The sequence below is a fragment of the Syngnathus typhle genome, linkage group LG4 (genome assembly GCF_033458585.1).
Source record: "Syngnathus typhle isolate RoL2023-S1 ecotype Sweden linkage group LG4, RoL_Styp_1.0, whole genome shotgun sequence".
Lineage (NCBI taxonomy): Eukaryota > Metazoa > Chordata > Actinopteri > Syngnathiformes > Syngnathidae > Syngnathus > Syngnathus typhle.
Genome location: NC_083741.1, coordinates 4,940,409 through 4,964,396, shown reverse-complemented (window position 1 = coordinate 4,964,396; position 23,988 = coordinate 4,940,409). Strand labels below are relative to the sequence as shown.

Here is a 23,988-nt window from a genome sequence, read left to right as displayed (position 1 = left end):
CAATGGTTAGCACGTACACCTCACAGTTAGAAGGGTGAGAGTTCGATTCCACCTCTGACCCTCCCTGTGTGGAGTTTGCATTTTCTCCCCATGCCTGCGTGGGTTTTCTCCAGGCACTCCGGTTTCCTCCCACATCCCAAAAACATGCTTGGTAGGCCAACTGAGCACTCCAAATTGCCCCTAGGTGTGAGTGCGAGTGCGGATGGTTGTTCGTCTCTGTGTGCCCTGCGATCGGCTCTCAACCGGTTCAGGGTGTCCCCCGCCTACTGCCCGATGACTGCTGGGATAGGCTCCAGCACGCCCGCGACCCCCGTGGGGACAAGCGGTATAGAAAATGGATGGATGGATATTAATTCAGTGGCTACTTCAAATCATTTAAACCTCAAACAAAATGTTTTCCACTGTCCTCTCAGTTAAGTCTACACTTACGCTAGACACAAACGCATTTATGTTTTATACATATTGAAGTAATTTAAAATGTGACACTGTAGCCTACACCAACACTCATTAAAATTCATCCATCCATTTTCTGTACTGTGCTTTGAAAGCGGAGTGCCCGAAGAAAGCCCACGCTGGCACGGGGAGAACATGCAAACTCCACACAGGGAGGGTTAGAGGTGGAATCGAACCGGCACCCTCCTGACGTGACTCCCAGTGCGCCACTGAGCCGCCCCCTGAATTAATATTTTAGTTAAAATAATATTTACTTTGTTTAGCCTAAGTCCATTTGAAATAATTAAATTAAAATCAAAGTGAGGCGCAATCACAGACTAGCAAATCATGCCTGCTTCCAAGTCCTTTTTTCTCCTGTTGGATTGCACCTAAAAGAAAATCAGATTTCATTCCGACTTAAATTCCTCACTATAGGCTATGCTACGATCTTATGGGTAAATGTTACATCAATGGAATAATACATTCAAACTTACGCACTGACTCGGGCAGTAATTTCCTCTCATGACGTCTCTCTCTCCTTCGCTGCTGCAGCCGTATTATATTTGAGGCAAAATATAAGTTTGTACTCGCCGTAGGCCTGCATAAGGACCTCCAACTCCATCTTGGTAAAATAAGGTGATCTGTTTGTCCTCAGTTGTCATGGTGACTCGTGGTATCGGGGCTCTATTGATGATGGCTTTTTTATATTGGTTGTGCACGTGCGTAACTCCAGGTTAACCTACTCAGAGTTGATTGAACTAACTCAGATCAGCTGTTCTGAAACCAAATACTCAGAGTCTCCCATCTCAGAGTAGGTCAACTCAGAGTTCAGGGATAGACTCGGAGTATGTTGAACCTGCTTTCTGGAATACCCTCAGTTGTAGAAAAGCAGCACTGTATATGTGGTACATTTAAGTGCAAGCACAATCCATTCCATCCAAAATAAAACTTTAATTGGTAAACCTTCATTAACTGTGCAAGCAATATTTTGATATTTTAATATTATTGTCACACACGTGTCAGAGTTAAGCAGTCCTGTATTAACCATTTGAAAACGCCATTTGAACACTTTTAACAAATGTGTATATATATAATATCATCATCGGCGGTCACACGGGACGAGTATGACGGTCTTCTTCTCAGGGTCGTCTACTTGTGGGTCCGCAGGTGGGCGTAGAGGCCGATCCGGGATCCACATATTCTTGTGCAGTGTGGGCAGGGGAAAGTGGTGGTGGGTTGTGGTCGTGCTGGAGCCTGTTTTTGTCTTTCCTTTCGGAGTTGTCGTTTGGTTTCTGCGACACGGCGGAGTTCCTTTTCGTGATGTGCTGCACCTTCTTGCACCGCTGCCCTCCAGCAGTTCGTGTTCAAGGCGATGCGCTCCCAGTCCCGAGATGTTATTTGGAATTTCTTGAGATTGGTCTTGAGGTTGTCCTTAAAACGTTTCTTTTGCCCGCCCGGGGCTCGCGGACCTCTCTCCAGCTGGGAGTATAACATCTGTTTGGGGAGGCGGGTGTCAGCCATGCGGATGAGATGTCCTGTCCATCGGAGTTGGTGCTGCATTATTAAGGTGGTCATGCTCGGTATCCTGGCTTCCTCCAGAACGCTGATGTTTGTGCGTCTGTCCTCCCATTTGATCCGGAGTATTTTCCTCAAGGTTCTCTGGTGGTGTTGTTCAAGAGCTCTTAGGTGCCTGCTGTAGGTTGTCCATGACTCTGCCCCGTAAAGTAAGGTGGGGAGAACCACAGCTTTGTAAACCAGGAGCTTGGTGTCAACCCGGAGGTCTCGGTCTTCAAAGACTCTTTTCCGGAGTCTGGGATACGCTCCACTGGCACAGCTCAGGCGATGGTTGACCTCGGAGTCAATGTCCGCTTTGGAGGAGAGAAAGCAGCCGAGGTAGGGGAAATGTTGAACATATTCAAGTGCAGTGTTGTCCACATTTATGATGGGCGGAGTAGATGGCTGGTTGGGTGGGGGTTGATGTAGCACCTGGGTCTTCTTGATGTTCACGGTCAGACCTGTATGCCTTAGCGAAGGAGTTCAGGATGCCCTGGAGGTCTTCTGCAGAGTGTGCTGCAATGGCATTATCGTCTGCATACTGGAGCTCCACGACCGTGGTGGTTCTGATCTTGGTTTTGGCTTTGAACCTGTTAAGGTTGAAGAGCCTGCCATCAGTCCTGTACCATATTGGGATTCCGTGTGGTAGTTCTTTGTTGATGAGGTGGAGTATGGCGGCAATGAAGACAGAGAACAGAGTGGGTGCAATAATGCATCCCTGTTTGACCCCTGTCTCTACAGTGAAAGGCTCAGTCAAGGAGCTGTTATTGAGCACTGTGGCTGTCATTCCGTCATGTAATAAACGCAGTATTCTGACGTATTTGTCCGGGCAACCATACCTCAGAAGGATGCTCCATAGGGCCTGGCGATCCACCGTGTCAAAGGCTTTTGTAAGGTCTATGAAAGCCATGAACAAAGGCTGTTTATGCTCACGGCATTTCTCCTGGAGTTGACGTGCTGTAAAAATCATGTCTGCAGTGCCTCTAGATGGGCGAAAACCGCACTGCGATTCTGGGAGAATTTCCTCAGACAGTGGCAGTAGGCGATTGGCAAGAACACGAGCAAGTACTTTGCCAACTGTTGAAAGGAGCGAGATGCCCCTATAGTTTCCGCAATCCGCTTTGTCCCCTTTCTTGAAAATGGTCACTATCAGAGCATCCCTGTGCTCCGAGGGGAGTACTCTTGAGTCTGATGGACATCGTGGATCGTATCAGGCGGTGATCTGTCCAGCAGGCCTCTGAATCCATCATGGCTTTTGTGATGCTCACGTCGCGCTGATCCCTGGCTCTGACAATGACATAGTCAATAAGATGCCATTGCTTAGAGCGAGGGTGTCTCCATGAACCCTTGAGTTTGTTCTTCTGGCGAAAGATGGTATTCGTGATGGTAAGGTCATATTGAGCACATTTGCTAAGAAGCAAAACCCCGTTGGAGTTGATGTTTCCAATGCCTTCCTTTCCAATGGTGCCCTTCCAGAGGTGGTGGTCCCGGCCCACTCTGGCATTGAAATCTCCCAATATAATAATCTTGTCCTCTTTGGGGATTTTTGACAATACATCATCCAGACAGGCATAGAAGGCCTCTTTTTTTTGTCCTCATCGGAAGCAAGGGTAGGTGCATAAGCACTAAGAACTGTTGCCGTCTGGTTGTTGACCAGCACCAGACGGAGGGTCATCAAGCGCTCACTGATTCCCACAGGGAGTTCAGAGAGCTGACTGATCAGTTGGTTCTTGATGGCAAAACCAACCCCATGGATCCTAGGCTCATCTGTGGCCTTTCCTTTCCAAAAGAAAGTGTATCCACCCTTTTCCTCCTTCAGATGACCTTCCTCTGCCCGCCGGGTTTCTGAAAGAGCAGCTATGTCAATCCGGCATCTTCTCAGTTTCCTGGCAATGATGGCGGTTCTCCTCTCCGGCCTATCACTGGTTACACTGTCCATTAGTGTGCGCACATTCCATGCTCCAAAATTCATGTTTCTGTGTTTTTGACCGCATATTGGTGATCCCTCTGAACGCGGTAATCCAGTCGGGAGGTTTGAGGCAGGCTATGTTTAGGGGACCTTTTCTAGCCCCTTCCCCCTCAGGGGTGAGCAGAGTGGATCCTAAAAAGGGCTGCTCAGTCGTGGATGCAGCTACCAAAGAGCTCTATCTGCCTCGGTCCAAGAGCCCAACGATCATCTAACATTCACCGCCTGATGTGCCAGCTTGTGACTAGGGGCTTCCAGACTTCACAATCCTGCCCCCGTTGCCACTTACTGGTCGCCACAGGACTTTAATCCGGGATGTAAGGTGGATTCCCTGAAAAAGACGCCTGTGCGTGACTTTGTTTAAAGTGGGGAGACTGGTGCACAGACAGTCACCACACTGTCCTTGACAGATCGGGGTCAGAGTCCAGTGGCAAGGAGACCAAGACGACTGGTGACCCTTTTCTGCTGCAGCCTTCATCCGCCTTCCCAGCCGTTGTGACGCCACCCATCAGGTCAGCCATCATCCTCCGCCTGGTCCACCGTTGAGGTCTTCACTATTTACCCATAGCTGGAGCTGTTTACCCACAGCCGGGACAGTGGTTGATGGGCAGTAGGGCGTGTCCACACACTGGTGGGCCTACATGCCACATCTCTGGGGCCCACTGCTGCTTCGAGATCCTGCACAAGTTAGCCTGGGACCGCAAGGTGCCAGTTACCGTGTGTGGCCACAAGGAGGCGTGTGCAAGTCTTGGCAATGGAGAGGCTGTGTACCGGCTGAGGAGGCTTACTCACTCGGCTCCTCTTTTCACCCCCGGAAACAGAGGGCTAGCCGGTGGCGGTAGCTGAAAGCAGAAAAGTGGCAAGCAGAGGCAGCATGCAGCATGCACAAACTACAGGCACTACTACTCCAACACTACTGCACTGACGCATCACACGCCCTGTGTGCTGATGGAACACACACATATATAATATATACATACATATATATATATATATATATATATATATATATATATATATATATATATATATATATATATATATATATATATATATATATATATATATATATATATATATATATATATATATATATATATATATATATATCTATATATATATATATATATATATATATATATATATATATAATGTACCGTTTTTTTCCATGTATAATGCGCAAAATTTAACTCATTTATTGTCCTAAAATCTGGGGTGCGCATTATACATGGGTAAAAATATTATTATTTTTAATCATTATTAATTTTTAATAATAAAGATTTTAGAAAATCATGGTTCAACAATTTTTGAAGAAAATCTTGTCACGGATGGAGTGTGGAAAGGAGCGGGGCGACCAAATGCAGCTTGGACCAGGGTTTATTGGAGGAACTCAAAACACAGACTTGGTAAACTAATTGTGATAAATAACTGGAACATCACTCAAATATTGGTGATCCCGTTGAGAGTCTCACATATTTCTTCGCTATCGAGTTTGCTACTGCATGCGCAGTGATACTGACCGGCAGAATAACATCCGGTTGTTCCCAAAGATGATATTTTTTCTGAAATAATTTTACGTTTACGGACTTAAGTAACCCGGCCGGGTCATACCAAAGACTATAAAAATGGGAGCCATTGCCTCCCTGCTTGGCACTCAGCATTAAGGGTTGGAATTGGGGGGGTTAGATCACCAAATGATTCCAGAGCGCGGCGCCGCTGCTGCTCACTGATCCCCTCTCCCCCAAGGGATGGATCAAAATCACACGGGGATGGGTCAAATGCAGAGGACAAATTTCACCACACCCAGATGCGTGTGTGACGATCATTGGGACTTTAAAAAAAAAAAAAGTCAAAATTTGGGTGCCTATTATACATGGGTACAGGCTTTTTTCCAGCATCGACATGCCATGTTCAGGGTGCGTATTATACATGGGGGCGCATTATACATGGAAAAAACGGTAATTAGAAATGAGCAATGGTAGCAAGTACACCTCATTTTTAACATGAACTGTCCCACAATACACAAAAATACTTAAAATTACATACGTCACATGTAATCTAATCTAAAATGTTACATCATGACATACTGTACATACACACACATAACTGTCACTCACCCTCTTGATCACAAGAGGGTGCGTGACAAGCTATGTCAAGTATATGTCCCAGATAACCATTCTATGGCACCAGCCACAGTGGATGTAATTTATTTTTCAAACAGAAAGTTGCATTTCAACTGCCATCACACTCAAACACTCACTGAACAAAAATACGTACTTGAACACCATCTGCTGAGAGTGTGAGTCCTAATAAGTCCTTGTCAGATCTGCAGACGCGTGAGAACCGCATAAAAAAAATGTATGCTTGGACAAACCGGATTCGGTTGAAGTTGGGAAATTGTTAAAATGTAAATAAAAACAAAATACAATGATCTGAAAATCCTTTTCAACCTATATTCAATTGAATACACTACAAAGACAACATATGTGATGCTCAAATAATAATTAACTTGGAATTTCATGGCTGCAACACGTGCAGTAGAAGTTGGGAAAGGGCATGTTTACCACTTCGTTACATCAACTTTCCTTTTAATAACACTCAATAAACGTTTTAGAAGAGAGGAGACTAATTCTCTTAGCTTCTCATGTGGAATTCTTTCCCATTCTTGCTTGATGAACCGCTTCAGTTGTTCACGGGGTCTTCCCTGTCGTATTTTACGCTTCATAATGCACCACACATTTTCAATGGGAGACAGGTCTGGACTGCAAGCTTTTACTTCGAAGCCACGGTGTTGTAACACGTGCAGAATGTGGCTTGGCATTTTCTTGCTGAAATAAGCAGCGGCGTCCATAAAAAAGACGTCGCTTGGATGGCAGCATATGTTGCTCTAAAATCTGTATGTACTTTTCAGCATTTATGTTGCCTTCACAGAAATGTAAGTCACCCATGCCATGGGAACTAATGCCTCCCATACCATCACAGATGCTGGCTTTTGAACTTTGCGTTAATAACAGTCCGGATGGTCTCCTTCCTCTTTGGTCCGGAGGACACGATGTCCAGTGTTTCCAAAAACAATTTGAAAAGTGGACTCATCAGACCACAAAACACTTTTCCATTGTGCATCACTCTATTTTACATGAGCTGGGGCCCAGAGAACCCGGCGGCGTTTCTGGATGTTGTTCATAAACGGCTTTTGCTTTGCATGGTAGAGTTTTAACCTGCACTTACTGATGTAGTGACAAACTGTATTTACTGACAGTAGTTTTCTGAAGTTTTCCTGAGCCCATTTGGTGATATCCTTTACACACTCATGTCGGTTTTTAAGGCAGTGCCGTCTGAGGGATCGAAGGTCACGGTCATTCAGTCTTGGTTTCCGCCCGTGGCGCTTATTTGCAGTGATTTCATCAGATTCTCTGAACCTGTTGATGATATTATGGATCATTGTTGGATTTGGTCCACAATTTGGGAAGCGCGCTATCCGCGCCTCATGGCAAAAGCCACAGTGTTATCCAATTTACTCACTGCGTGCTCGTTTTATTTCTTCAGTTTTAGGAAAAGGCTAAGACACTGAAACAAAATTTAGACTTACACAGGTTGGTTGAGTTCAATCACAATTCTTGTCAAGAAAGCTCTGTTTTCAGGAAAGTACAATACAACGCTGGGCCTTTTGCGCGACCATGCTCAAGAGCAGAAGGTCTCCATTCAGAAGAGGCAATGTGCAAGGTTCTTTGGTCAGCTTATATTCCGTTCCACATGCCAGTGTGGGCCGAGTTTGATGGGTGATGAGTCAGGGGGTGTGGCAAGTTTGCAGGAGAGTTTGATTCTATGGGAGTGGGTGCTAGTTCGGTGAGAGCTGGTTCCGTGGGCGTCGGTGCTGATTATGGGTGATTTGGTGTGTGTGGGGGCCTTAGTTTTCCATCTCGTCTTTCGGCCTTGGCGATCACCTTTGGCCGGGTTCTTGGTTGTTTTTCTCCTGCCGCTCTTCCTTTGGCACCTCTACCGTTTTTATCTCCAAGTGTCTTTCCTGTAAACCATTCTTAAAACATACATCCACTTCGCCCACTTTCTTTCAATTTTGTCATTTTGTACGGAATTATGTGTATGTACTTTTGGCTGTGACATCATCAATTTGTTAATGTTTCCTGACTATGCCAAGTTCTTACTCACCACTTACCAGTTATTTTTTTTTGTTCTTTTGACACTATCTTTCGTTGTTAGGCAAAACATTTCCCTCTGTCCAGAAGGACTATAAGTCGCGTTTTTTTTTCATAGTTTGGGTGGGGGGGGGGGGCGACCTATACTCAGGAGCGACTTATATATGTTTTTTTTCACAAATGTTTACTTGATCATTAACACATCACTTACTTACAAGTATAGTTGACCACTTCACATGTTATTTTTAGTATAGTTGATCACTTCACATGCTTTGATATCTTTATCTTGAACATATTCAAAACATGAAAAATAGAGAGAAAAAATCAAATAAAGTAATTAACACTTTAAAGCGCCATATCCTCTGGACATGTCCTCTGTCACCAGGATGACATAAAGGACGAGAAATTTGATAGATGGATTTAATGATTTGGAGTGACACAAATGGTTTGATAATATTGTTGTTTATGTGATAGTTATTTAAAATACAGTTTATATATCGTTGTATGGGCCTGTGGAATAATTTGAACTGCGGCGCTTCACACGGCATTGTTGACAAAGGACGATCGATGGATTTAATGAATTGGAGTGACACAGATGGTTTTATAAACGTGTTATTTATGTAATGTTTTTTTTTAAATAACTGAATGTTACGTCAGGCCCGTTCTCAGCTCCTCGTTTGAGTTTGTCACGTTAACATACCTATCGTTTAGCTTGTGTTTGCTCGTTCATGTCTGTTCTTGGTGTTGGATTTTGTCGAATAAATTGCCCCCCAAAATGCGATTTATACTCCGGAGCGACTTATATATGTTTTTTTTCACATTTTTGGGCATTTTATGGCTGGTGCGATTTATACTCTGGAGCGATTTATAGTCCGAAAATTACGGTAATCCAAAACAAGCGTCTAGCATTAATCAAAACGTACAATATAATCAAGTACGGAACATTTTTAGACGACTTTGGTAGTGTCCTTGAGTTAGAAAATCATCTGGCATGCATTAAACAGTTACTTAAGAGTCATTAAGCTATTCAGGCAATGTATCAAAAAAGATTGATTTCAAAGTGCACAGAAATACATATCAGATAATAACGTTATAAAAACCTTTGTTATTACCACCTATCAAAAATGTCTAGTTATGTCTTCTTTATTGATTTGGTGTGTAGGTATAAATATATGCTTTTATTGATTTAATATGTGAATATACTTGTCTGCTTATGTACTTTATTCAATGAGGTTTGAGCATATCGGTTTTTGTAGCTAGGCAGGACTTTTTCCATTTCAACCCCATTTGTTCACCGTCGATGTTGAAATCCCTAAATTCCATGCAATTTTGCTTTGAGAAATGTTGTTCTTAAACTGTTGAACTATTTTCTCACGCAGATGTGGACAAAGTGGTGAACCTCGCCCCATCCTTGCTTGTGAATGACTGAGCATGTTTGGGGAGGCTTCTTTTATACCCAATCATGGTACCCACCTGTTCCCAATTAGCCTGATCACATGTGGGATGTTCCAAATAGGTGTTTGATGAGCCTTTCTCAGCTTTCTCAGTATTTTTTGCCGCCTTTCCCAACTTCCACTGGATGTGTTGCAGCCATGAAATTCTATGTTAATTATTATTTGGCGAAAAACAATTAAGTTTATCAGTTTGAACATTAAATATGTTATCTTTGTAGTGTATTCAATTGAATATGGGTTGAGAAGGATTTTCAAATCGTTGTATTTTGTTTTTATTCATATTTTACACAATTTTCCAACTTCAACCGAATACGGTTTATACATAGGTAGACAGTAATCCCTCGTTTTTCGCTGGGGTTACGTTCCGAAAAGAACCCGTGATAGGTGAAATGTGAAGTAGAAACCTTTATTTTTTTTTACCATTATTATAACAGGTATAACATTGAAACCCAAGGACAAAACGTTTTCAAGCCCAAGCATTTGTTTAACAAAGAGAAGTAAACTTTTTCTTCCAGATAACTATAGTAATATAATCATTTTAATCATCAGTATGTATTATATAGTGCGCCTCTGTGGGCTGACTCCGCTCTGTAGTGTCCTTTTCATCTGAAGCCATAACAATGCACAGTGAAAAAAATCTGTGAAGCAGTGAGGCCATGAAAGCTGAACCGTGATATAGCAAGGCATGACTGCATTATTAACTTTGCTCCTCAAACTGTACCTCTGGACGTCCCACATTGAGGTATTGCTGGAGGAAGAGATCAATAATGTAAAGTTTGGTCAATATCTGGTGTCCCCATTTTTGTGTCTGGTCTATTTGCCAAAATAATACTCCTCTACCCTTAATGCACAACGCCATGTTGGAACGGGTGACGTCTTGCTGTTGACGCCCCTTCCACCACAACTTTCTATTGAGTGGCCAGATTGCTTGCCTATGGATTGAAATTGTTTTTTTTCACTAAGTGACTTTAATATTTTCACTACATGATTTTGATAAGCCGCCATATGTGAGAAAATGTTCACTGTACGCCAGGCAGGACACCGAGCAAGCTCCTCACCAATGCTGTCGTGCTCCTGCTTCCTTGTTCGGCTTGAGATGTCAACTACGGCCACACAGTAGATAACATCTGGTTCTAACGACTCGGAGTAATTCTCCCAATTTAGCAGCATCAATATTGACAAAGGTTCGTAAATATGTCATTGAAAAGCCGCCGGACAAAAAAAAATAAGCTGATTGGCTGCAAGCTCGTAGGTGCCGCTATCGCAGCGCCGCCACTCTCTTGTTTGTTCGGCGTGGCCGATGTTGTGGACACCAGACTTTCCATTATTGCTCCCTGTCCCCAACAAGACCCCAATGTGGGACCTCCACAGCGACACTTTAAAGCTCCAGGCATTGATTAAAGTTAAAGTTTAAGGTTAAGCCTTCGCTGACAAAAACAGATGCACTTTGTGACATGTTTAACCGTTCAAATTGATTATTTAGGCTTGAACATTGGTGTGAAAAAACACATTCTAAACCTCTGTTCATTTTTCAAAATTTCCATTATTGTTCCCCGTCCCCAACAAGACCCCAACGTGGGACCTCCACAGGGGCACTTTAAAGCTCCAGGCATTGATTAAAGTTAAAGTTTAAGGTTAAGCCTTTGCTGACAAAAACAGATGCACTTTGTGACATGTTTAACCGTTCAAATTGATTATTTAGGCTTGAACCTTGGTGTGAAAAAACACATTCTAAACCTCTGTTCATTTTTCAAAATTTCCAGACAGATGAAAAAGGTTGACTAAAATTTCTTGAAAAGATTTATCGTGTCAAAATCTTGAAACCATCTAGAACAGACAGACTATACAGCAAGCAACCTATGGGACAGAACAAGGAATCAGCCCAACAGAAATGTTATTTCTAGTGACGTTGAAATAGCCCTCATCATTAGCTTGCACCAATCAATTTGGTAGCTCAAAAAAACACCTTACCCAGAATGCACAGCGCTACACGGAGATCTGCAAGTGACGTATTTATAGTGGATATTGTTCTTCATTTTCCTTATTTTAACCTTACAGAATAAGTGTTGCAAAAAGTTAAGACGCAAACAAAACACCCATAGGGAGTTAAATACAAATTAAACGTTGAGATCATCATTTTGGCTTGGCCCTCGGCAAACGTTCCAGCTTGGCCCCTTTACAAAGTTTATTGCCCACCATTATCTAAGTCAAAACTGTACAACTTTTGGGGCATTGCTACTACAATGTACTACCACCATAGCTAGACTACAGCTTTCCCCCCAAATCTTTGATGTGCACTAGCAATAGCAATAACTGTGTGTAAAATAAACAAATGTATTCATCATGTTTGTAATGTCCATCAAATCCAATAAATCGTATTGGATGTTTAATGTCAGATTTACAGTTGATTTGTACCAGTCACTCCAGTTTCAAGTCTCTGTAATCTATTATTCATACCCATACAGGACCTTAGGCCTGACCATTGGAGTGGTGCTGTTGCTAGCTTTTGTGGAGCGGCCATCTTCCCTTTCTATAACCTCTGACTCTCGATATCGCTCTCCACCCTGGGAGCCTCCTTGCGGTTTCACTGAGAGCATTGAGATAGTCTGTCTTATCATCTTCACTCTTGATCTTGCTGTTAAGGTACATGCAGTCAAACATTTCTCACATGACAGCATATAAAATACAGTGGTACTTCTACTTAGGAATTTAATTGGTTCTGCGATCAGGTTTGTAAGTAGAAATGTTTGTAAATAGAAGCAACATTTCTCATAGGAATCAATGTAAAAGCAAATAATGTGTGCCACACTATCCCAAAGGTCACACTTTTGCCCTATTACTCTGTGTAAAACACACCCTAAACCAAACAAGTTTTATTTTTTGCTTTTTCAAACCTTTATAACAAAAAATAAGTGTCACTTTATTCTTGACCGCCTAACTTTGCTTGGGGCTGGGGGAACCTGTTCTAGTTTTCTACACTTGGTAAAAATACCCCTGAGAAGTCAGAAAAAGTCAGGCTAGTAAATTATTGTATGCTTCCACATGCTCCCTGCAATGTGGTCACGTGCTCGTCATTACTTTTTGGTAGAATTAATGAGTTTTCCCACTGTGTGGGTGGTTATTGAACACACCTCGCGCAGAACGCGAGTGAGAATTACAAAAAAGAAAACAAAAGGAATCGGGCGTGTTTTTATTGAAAACAAGCTAGTATTGTCTGCCGCACGGCAACAGCTTCTACCTTTCACTCATTGCGCGCACACTCCTGCAACAAGGGATACAGATTTTCACAATGTATACTTTGTCATGAGCCCGACCATATACATGCATTCGTCATGCTCCTTTATGATTTTGAGTTTCATATCTACTTAAAGTCTTAGGAGACATACTCAACTACACTACTTGTTCTATACACTGCTAACAGCAAGGGGACAAGACTGGGATGTCGGTTCGGAAGTCGAAAACTGGTTCGTAAGTAGATACAAAAAATATTAAGGCTCCTTTTCGTATATGCAAAAAAATCGCAAGGCTCATTTCGTATCTCAAAACGTTTGTAAGTATATGCGTTCGTAATTAGAGGTACCACTGTAAGTATAATCATGCTTCTCTTTTTTTGGTTCACTCTCAGAGCTACTTAATTGGCTGGGATGAGTTTAGAAAGAACAAATGGCTGATGAGCTATACCATTGTCACTTCCGTCTCCATCATTGACTGGGTGTTGTCAATCAGCATGGTCTGTGATGAGGTGAGAACGAGTTTCTTCATACTTCCTGTTTTGCATTTACTGCTAATGAGCTTGAGCACCTTTCTCGGGGCAAGATCACAATGGATAGAGAGCTGGTTTTCATGGTTATTCCACCCATGCCGTTCTGGTAATGGTGAACATATTTTTTGCTCTATAGCAGTGGTTCTTAACCTGGGTTCGATCGAACCCAAGGGGTTCGGTGAGTCGGTCTCAGGGGTTCGGCAGAGCCTCCACCGCCGAGGTCCGAACACCCCTGATTTATCGTGTAAATTCATGATGACGCATATCTGAACTCGTCTTGCAAAGGCAACAGCAGAAGTCATACTGATTTGTAGGTATGTAATTTGTTGTGAGTTCATGCATTGTGTTGGTTATGTTGTTTGAACAAGGTGATGTTCATGCACGGCTCATTTTGTGCACCAGTAAAAAAACATCTGTCTTGAATTTGAAAATAATTATTTTATTTTTCACTTAAGAGGGGTTTGGTGAATGCGCATATGAAACTGGTGGGGTTCGGTACCCCCAACAAGGTTAAGAACCACTGTTCTAGAGCAAGACAATAAATAGCAGCTTGATAGTTTGCCCCTTAGTGTGTACAACCTAAAGCATTTGTACCGTAATTTTCGGACTATAAGTCGCACCGGAGTATAAGTCGCACCAGCCATAAAATGCCCAAAAAAGTGAAAAAAAACGTATATATATGTATATATATATATATATATATATATATATATATATATATATATATATATATATATATATATATATATATATATATATAAGTCGCTCCTGAGTATAAGTCGCCCCCCCACCCAAACTATGAAAAAAACGCGACTTATAGTCAGAAAATTACGGTAGTTGGCGGCAAACTGTACTCTGTTAAAGTGCTCTTGCTTCGAAACACACTGTTCCTGGCTCCACTCACACATTTGAAGTCCTGTTCATCCAGTTTATTTACCATATATTTTTTTCCTCAGTGCAGTGTCATCCATATCAAGGCTGCTTCAGAAGTCACAAAAGGCTTTAATGAAATTCACTCGTTTTCCCTTGGCTGAAATGAAATGGTCATTTTTCTTGCAGATCAAACATTCCAGAACCATGGGTTTCAGATGTTGACCATATTCTCATTGGCGAAGAACCAGTACTATCTGGAAATGAAATTCAGTACAAGTTTATTCAAAGCTAAAATTATCAATATTTTCAGTGAACCTTCTCTAATGTTAAACAATCCAGAATTATCTCAACTGTTCACTACCGGCGGCACTGCTAATCAAATATAATCAGCCCAATATTTATTGGATATTTATGTGTTTATTAGAAGTGAATGGCTAATTTTTCAAATGAATCAGATAGTCACACCATTTTTTCTACTTTGTTCTTTTTATAGATCTTGTCATCCATAAAACTAATTAGACAATGGGTGACTACCTAAAGGGGACAGAACCCAATTTGGGTGGATTAAGTTCCCCATCCCACACACATACACACTAGTTATTTTTGACAATATTTGGTTGGCATACGAGCAATCTTTGTCTAAATTGTTTACGTTGTAATCTTTACAGGTTACAGTGAATGGTAGGCAAACAGCTGATGCGTCTAGGCAAGTAGCGATGTTTAAAATTACAAATCTGCTACAGCGCCGTCACTTAACAGTGAGCGATAATGGCGTAGTAGATGCAATTATACTTTCCGAAATAGCGAGTGCCAACCAGTCAGATAAGATGCTGCCAACGTTAAAAAACCATGAGACATCCATTCTTAAAAATGCCTTAGTTTTTATATTTTGTTTACCTTGTGAGCGCTTGAGGAACCAGGAATACATCCGCTCTCCATTCTTAAAAACGGCTTAGTTTTTATATTTTGTTTACATTGTGAGCACTAATTTAGAATTTAAAAGAATGAGTAATGCTATATGTGTACAGCGGAAGTATGTCGTGATTTCGACTGACAGCAAACTATTTATACACATCAATGTCCTGCAAAATATTTGTCATCAACTAATTGTGAATTTAAGAAAATATCCTGGCATCTTTTTTCCTTTTTGAAAGCGGGTGTTCAACGTGAATAAGTAACATATTGAAATTATATTTGGGATGTTTTGCAGTTCAAATTAAGTTACTGGATAAAGGCTTTCAAGGAGGGGACTTGGTGACTTCTTGCTAAGGAACAATCTAAAACATTATTTAGCATGCAAAAGACATTAAATAATAAAACATCATTAAATCAAATCATCTTTTTTGGGAGGTGACCTTAAATCTTCCCTGTAATTGTGAAACGTGCCGACTCTTTCCATTCTTCCTCAATTGTGATTGTTCGGATTATTGTTAATGGTCAACAGTCAAATTATTAAGATCTTTTTTTTTTCTTTATTCTTTCTGTTTCTTATAAATGGCTTCTCGAACACAGCCTACGTTGTTGCACAGCGGGCACTGGACTTATTTTCATAGTAAATAATTCATATAAAGGGGGTGGGATTTAATAAGTTTTACTTCTTAATAGTAAAATAATAATGATACATTTTATTTGTAAGGCACTCAAGGTCGCCGAACATACATAAAATAGCAGGCACAATTAAAAGAAAAAAAAGAGAGTCTAAAAACAAAGAACATCTGCAGCAGAGTAATAAAATTAGACAAATGCCTGCCTAAACAGGTGGGATATGAAATGAATGGAGTCAATGTTTCTGATGTCCGGGGGGAGGGAATTCCAGAGGCAAGGGGCAGCGCAACCGAAGGCTCTGGCCCCCATAGTTGACAGATGAAATGGGGGGACAGTGAGGGTGATACTGGAGGCAGACCTGAGAGACTGGGTCGGAATGTGTACGTGAAAGAGGTCTGACAGGTATGGAGGGGTGAGGTTATGGATAGCCTCGAATGTGTTGAGGATTTTATAATCAATGCGCTGTTTTATGGGTATCCAGTAAAGTTGGTATAGAACGGGAGTGATATGATGGTAGACAGGGGTTCCGGTGACAATGCGAGCAGTAGCATTCTGGACCAGTTGCAATTTAAGGAGGAGTTTGTGAGGGAGACCGACAAGGATGGAGTTACAATAATCCAGATGAGAGGTGACAAGAGAGTGGACTAGGATAGCAGCACTGTGTGGGGAGAGTAATGAACGGAGGCGATTAATGTTACGGAGGTGAAAATAGGCAGAACGGATAGTGTTGTTTATGTGGGTGCTGAATGATAGCGTCCTATCGAGGACGACACCCAGGCTCTTTGCCTGAGGGGAAGGGGAAACTGAGGAGGTGTCAATGGTGAGTGTAAAACAGGGTTGTTTGTCGAGAGAAGCTTTGGAACCTATGAGGACTACCTCAGTTTTGTCACTGTTTAGTTTAAGGACGTTTGAGGTGAACCAGGATTTAATTTCTTGAAGGCACACACTGAAGGAGGAGGTGAAAACCTGGAAGGGGGTTTTGAAGAGACGTAGAGCTGGGTGTCGTCCGCGTAACAGTGAAAATTAATGTTATATTTACGGAAAATCGGACCAAGTAGGAGGAGATAAATGAAAAATAGGAGGGGACCAAGAACAGAACCCTGGGGAACACCAGAGGACGCGGGGGAGGGGTGACATGTGAATGATTTTAACTGGATAAATTGAGAAAGTCGGGAGAGATAAGAGTGAAACCAGTGCAGGGGTGTGTCAACCAGTCCAATAGAGGCTAGTCTTCCTCGGAGGATGGAGTGAGAGATGGTGTCAAAAGCTGCACTTAAATCAAGAAGAAGGAGTATGGATATGAGACCAGAGTCGGCTGCAATCAGGAGATCATTGGTGATTTTAATAAGGGCTGTTTCTGTACTATGTCGAGGGCGAAAAACTGGACTGGAATTGTTCATATAGATTATTATTAGTGAGGTGGGTGGTGATCTGTGATGCAACGACTTTTTCAAGAATTTGAGAGAAATGGCAGGTTGGAGATGGGACGGAAGTTACTGAGTATATTGGGGTCTAAGCCAGGTTTTTTAAGAGTTGGTGTGAATGTAGCAGATTTGAAAGATAGAGGGACAGAACCATTCTCACGTTTTCGAATATACCTATTTATGTTTACCATTATTTATCATTATTATTTATTATTATGTTATTTATCTGTTTGTACAGAGGCTATTCGAAATAAATGAAATCAATCTTGGACAGAGGTCTTCAAGAACATCTCCACTTAAAATCAAGTCTATGAAGCCTATAAAGTCTATAAAGCATTGTAGTGGTTAACTCTGGCCACTTAATGGCAGAGTTGCTCTTGCTGACACATAGAGCGGTGACATAAACTGTAAGGCCAGCCCAAATGGGAGCACAACGGAGAGTGTAGTTGTGGAGTAATGGAGGAAGAAGTCCGAGAGCAAGACAAAATGGCAAAACGGAAACAATCGACTTTCAAGTAGCTTACAATTGAACAAACTATTGCTCTTCGTGAGTGCTGTAGAGCAAAACAAAGGAGCGAATTTAGAGGAGATGGCTGTGAGTACGCAACAGATACGAAGTGTGAGTGGCAATTGGAGTTTGCAAAACGGAAGCGATCGTCTTTCAAGCATCTTATAATCAGGCAAACTAGTGGGAGGCAGTTCACATCCAAACAGCAGCTCTGGGAGGCTATTTTGACATCATGCAAAGGAATGTAAGCAGAAACTCTCAAAAAAACTCACAATTTCAATGTATACATGAATCGTAAAGGTAATATCAAAGAGTTGTGTTAACAATAGGGGTGTAAATCACGGGTTTTGTCACGATACGATATCATATCGATACAAAGAACTACGATACGATATTTGCAGATATCTTAAAGCCTGCTGCGATTCAGTCACGATATATCACGATATAGTGCTCTACGATCAATTTTTTTTTTAAAATAAAAAATATAGAACAATATCCTGATTTATAACAATTCATACGCAAAATCAACAAGGTACTGCAAACTCTTTATTTAGGGAATTACAAGAGTATTGTAGTATACAAAGTGCTTATTTTAACACTGAACTTTGATGTCGTGTTTTTTCTTTAAATGTGCGGCGAGATTTGTGGTCCCTGAATATTTGATCACCGCATGGCAGGATTTACAAACTGCACGTGTCTTGTCTGTTGAGCCATCTTTTCTTTGGAATCCAAAGTGCTTCCAAACGAACGACTTGAAGCCTAAAGGTCAAACACGGCGATATAAATCGATGTTTACGTTTAGCATCGATGCCAATAAATCGTAAAGCATTATATCGATTAATCGATGTGTATCGATGAATCGTTACACCCCTAGTTAACAACACAATATTAACATGTAACTTGGCCTGTTAGGATGTTTTTGATTGAACGAGCTGATGATTCAATGAATGTGATCTCTTAATGCTATAATTCAACAAATCACCATTTCCATTTTTTTACAACCTATAACATGTTTTGAAACGCTGATGTGCATTTGGAATAGTGCATTTTGGGTTTTCTTTATTTTTGACAATGTACTGTTTTCATTGTGAGGTTTGTTCAAAAGAAATTGATTTATACTGAAGAACTTATCCTAGACTTCCACAAACACAGTAAAAACACATCCCCACCGATCATCAATGGGACCTGCATCGAAAGGGTCACTTATTCAATCTCCTGGGCGTGCACATCTCCGATGGACCTCCTGGACTGTCAACGGTATGGTGGTGGTGAAGAAAGCCCAACACCCATTCCAGCGGGGACATTTTACTAAACAACCATTAATAGCATTCTTCCATACTACATTCCAGTGTGGTATGGTGGGTGCACCATTGGTAACATGAGAGCAATGATGCAGAGTGATTAATGCTGCTCAGAAATTCACTGCCTGCCCTCTCCCAGGAAGACATTGGAACCTCCCACAACCTCAGCAGAGCAACTAACATTGCCACGGACTCAACACACCCCGGACACCATATTTTCGAACTATTGCTCGCAGGTCGACGCTACAGAGCTCACAAAACCCGCATAGACTCAAGGACAGCTTTTTCCCTAGACCAGGGGTGTCCAAATGTTTTGCAAGGAGGGCCAGATTTGATAAAGTGAAGGGACCCTGGGGCCAATAGTTTTTTCGGACATTTTTTAACTACAAGAATTTCATGCAAGTACACACTGTTATAAAACAATATTCATTGGCCCAGTTTTCTTTATTTTTTAAATGACAGAATAACCAAATATAAGCCACTCAGGCAGATGTGAACAAAAAACACAAATTCTGCCTTTCATTCATATCTGAAGTGTCAGATAACATTGAACACACTGTGTGAAATACCTTCAATTTACATGAGTTTAAAATTATTTTTGCCTCATGAACATTTTAAACAGGAGTTATAAGTAATGTAAAGTTGTCTGTTATTATTAAAACTTAAAACAAGAGAATTTTGCTCTTGTCATATACAATATCTTTCAGAAAGTAATAGTTTGTCACGTCTACATGTTCATAACAACAGTATTAACATGGCCACTTCGTAATATTCAAGATTCAAGAGTTTTTATTCGCCATGTTTGAGCGTGCCAAACAAGGAATTTGACTTTGGTAAATCACAGCCTCTGTTCAACATTTAGGTGACTAAATGTTCAAGATGGCAGCGCGCGCACACGCAGTGACCTCTCTCTGTCCAGCCCGAACGGTGTTTTGTTCGTTGAATGAGTGTTTATCCGACAGTTTGCGCTATATTCTGACTGTCTGCTGTATGCACACTTGCTCCATTTTTGCTCCTCTTATTTATTAGGTTATTTGTTTATTTATTATTTATTCATCACTCTTATTTATTCATTGTTTGTGCTTTCTTGTTTTTATTTTTTGTGTTGTTTACTTGTATGTATGTTGTGTACTATGTCTTGTCACCGTGGGATAATGGGAACGTAATTTCGATTTCTTTGTGTGTCTTGGCATGTTAAGAAATTGCCAATAAAGCAGACTTTGACTTTTTTTTTTACTTTGACTAACACACTCAGGACATGTGAAAAATATTTTATATTAAGTAATATTTACTTTTGATTTACCGTTTTGGCCCGAATATAAGACGATGTTTTCTGCATTGAAATAAGACTGAAAAAGTGGGGGTCGTTTTAGATTCGGGCCCTAGACATTCACAACGCTAGAGGGCGCAGATACCTTCAAAGTGAATGCTGAACTTGACTCCCCAGGCCAAAGCGAACCCGTCACGAAGAAAAATAAAATAAATGCTAAAAATAGCGGAAGCACAAAGAAAAACAGAATAAATAAATATAGCGGTAGCACGAAGAAGAAAAATAAAAAATACCAGTAAGAAAGAAAAGACAAGAAAATAAAAGAAGTGATAAGAGAAAATGGAGAAACGTAGCGACAATCTAGTGCGTCGAAGATCGGCCAGGTTAACCGGCAGCTGAGGAGAAAATATGACGCAAACTTCAAGATGATAGTGATAAATGAGGCAGAGTCTTCAAACAATTGCCAAGCGGCTGTGAAATATGGTGTCACAGAGTGCAATGTACGGAGATGGAGAGCTAAAAAAGATCACCTAAAAAAGGCTCACAGTCAGAGAAAAGCTTTCCATATGTCATTGAAGATTTGTTCTTTAATGATATCATAACAGTAGCCTAACATTAGCTTACATGTAACATCATGTTACTTTCTAAACCCACATGCTTGTAAAAGTAAAAACGTAGCTTTGAGTTTTTTTGTTTCGATGTGCTACTTTAATGTTCTTAGCGCCGCGACCTCCATAGCTGATCATATCTTGACAGAGAATATACAAAACATAAAGATGCCGTCACGGCAGGGGAATGCTCGCGAGTCGCCGAGGCTAACGTTGCCCGGCCAGCTGGCCGGCCGCTCCCCGTCATATACATATATATAAAAAAAAAAATTCCCAACGGATTTACACGATTCACAAAAATGATACTTCCGACGGAAAAAAACACGGAAATCCAGGGCTCCGTGGAAAATTATCATCCCTGTAATAATACAATCTATTCAGGGTTGGCGGGTCGGATTAAACGATTAGTTTGGCATGGCCTAGAACCATGACGTATTCTGTTGTATGAATGGCAACAGATGAATACACAGGTTGTTTCTTTTGCCATCCAAGTGAAGAGAAGTTATTTGTTATGCCTCAAACTATATGCCACAAGAATTGATAGAACAATAATAATTTAAATGACAATACAATAATAGTAGTATATAAAATAATGCTGGAATATATATTTTGCAAATGCCGAACCATGAATTTGTTTGGTTCCACTGTAATGTAGTTAGAACACTGAATTATTCTATACTTTGTATAGTGTAGAGGTCTGTCAAAAAACGTTTGAATTTTTATTTTTGTCAAAGAAAAATCTATTTTACAGACTGAAAAATAAAAGATACTTAGTAATACAACAAAATCCTCCGGTGAAAAAGCTATTTAGATAAAGATATATGAATTAGAGAAACCAACATATTAAGTAATATTTTATTTCTTCTATCATTGGTCAGAAAATGAGAGTCAGAAGATTTTGTCGACCATTCTTCCTCTTGCAAAACTCATCCCTGATGAAAAAAACACTGAAGTGCATCAGGAGAACTCTGCCAGAGATTGCAAGGTATTGACTTTATTCACATTAAACGACATCAAGTTTTGTTAGCAACCAAGCTTATGACCAGCCTCGGTTTTCGAACGTCCCGGTTATCGAACAAATCGGTAATCGAACAAAAAATTAGAGATTTTTTTGCTTCGGATATCGGACGGAATTCGGTTGTCGACCCTCGCATGGTGAGCCAAGAGGACCTGCATGCCAACTGACTCCGTTCGTTATTACGTTCTGGTTACTCTGAGGATTGCATCAACTCTAATCATGGCTCCAAAGGAAGCAAGTGGGAGCAGTAAAGCCATCCTAAAACACAAAGATGCTCCTAAAGCAATGCGACAGTGAGCGCCCGGCCCGCTGTGGTTCCGCGATCGGACCAAATTAAGTTCCCTGTGCACTGAGGTCCACTTAAATTTTGGAAAGTCCATTAGGACTTTAAAAATATTTTCTAAATTTTAGCGACCGCTCAGTCACAATAATGCGACCAGCACGGTCGGCGGCGCGCTACGGTTGTTTTTATTAGTGGCGTAAATTTAAATGCTGACATAGTTTTTACATGTAGACCAATCATGCCAATGTTCAGCCCACTTTAGTGTCCCCTAATTTCATATTCTACAAATGCAATATTGATCAGAATGCTATTTTAGACAGGTGGGAGCACATAGAACATAATTTCAAGAAAGTTTTAAACTTGACTTTACCTTTAGGTTTTTTTAATGACTATAACAAGTTTCCTTTTTCTGCAGTGTCATTTTGCTGTTGGCACTTCATCTCTGTCTGTTTACTATGATTGGCATGTTGTTGTTTCCTAAAACTGAGGTGAGTTATTGTAAGTATATTCCACTAAACTCATCACACCACTCCCTTGTCTTATGTGACAATCCCCAACCATTGACATAGCACCATAGAAATGTTGGAATCCTGCAATTTTTTCTTTACACCTGCCTCACGAGACGTTAGTCACCAATGGCGTTTCCTATCACCAATCCTCGTCGCCACACACGCCTTGTGTGCGGGGACATTTGTTGATTGTCAATGGCACCGGACCCATTGGCTCGGAGTGTCTGACATGTTTGATCATTTTGGCTGGCTGCGCCATCGACGCTTGGTGGGCTGCTATTATCTATGGTGCGTGTGCTTTTTATACACCAAATATGGCTGTGTCCTCCAAATAAACTCCTGAACTTAATTGTGGAAAGTGCTGACATGGTCATCGACGTCGTAAACCGAGGACCCCCTGTAAATCGTATCACTTTACAGAGATACATACTTTGACATACACAAATGAACAAGTGGAGGCACCTAAAAGTTTAGTCAAATTTATTTATATAGCTATTAATCACAGGTGAAATAAATTCAGACATCCCTTGATCTTAACCACCAGGAGGGCAAGGATAAACAAAGATGGAAACAAATTAGAAGGGACCGCAGATAGGAGGATGCCCCTTTCAGTGCGACCAGATTGCAGTGGATGCTAAATAGGCAATGTTAATTACATAATGTAATACAAAACAATGTGATAAAGTAGTGTAAAAGTCCATTCAAGGAAATGACGCGCTGCATGAAAGAGCCTACAAACTAAAACTTCTTTCAAATTCTGCTGAACCTTTTGCATAGTTTTTATTCATTATATTAGTTATTCGTTTTACTGATTCATGACTGTCCCAGGTGACATCGAGTCAAAAGCAGATTACACCCTGAACTGGTCACCAGCCAGTCGCAGGGCACATTTAGAAACAAACAACCAGTTTCACCCATATCATATATGATATCATATCGATACAAAGACGCACGATACGATATTTGCGGATATCTTAAAGCCTGCTGTGATTCATTCATGATACATCATGATATAGTGCTCTACGATCGACATAGAACAATATCCTGATTTATAACAATTCATACGCAAAATCAACAAGGTACTGCAAACTCTTTATTTAGGAAATTACAAAGTGCTTCCAAACGAATGACTTGAAGCCTAAAGGCGAGCGAATTTCCTCGTCTTCTTGGACACTAGCCATGGCATCAGCCCAGGAGCCGCGTAGTTGTCGTCTCCCCTTTCACGTGCCTGCTCTGCTCACAACACAACACGCCGCTCCCGGAAAGAGGAAGCAAGCAACAATGAACTGGATTTCAAAATAAAGTCGCGTCTAATGTCCGAGGTCA

At 41.1% G+C, this 23,988-nt stretch overlaps 1 protein-coding gene across 11 annotated transcripts in view; it reads left to right on the top strand.

Moving 5' to 3' along the window:
• Positions 1-23,988, top strand: part of tpcn2 (two pore segment channel 2) — a 140,879-nt gene that overhangs the window by 30,982 nt on the left and 85,909 nt on the right. For 9 of the 11 annotated variants that reach the window (XR_009714163.1, XM_061276386.1, XM_061276387.1 and 6 more), the window contains 4 exons: positions 12,026-12,203; positions 13,186-13,302; positions 21,731-21,837; positions 22,569-22,641. Coding sequence is in view for 10 of the 11 variants with exons in the window: in XM_061276386.1 (XP_061132370.1) it covers positions 12,026-12,203; positions 13,186-13,302; positions 21,731-21,837; positions 22,569-22,641 (475 nt within the window). In the remaining variant the exon portion in view is untranslated. The remainder of the gene's footprint in view (positions 1-12,025; positions 12,204-13,185; positions 13,303-21,730; positions 21,838-22,568; positions 22,642-23,988) is intronic. The other 2 variants (XM_061276391.1, XM_061276393.1) reach the window with 2 other exon arrangements.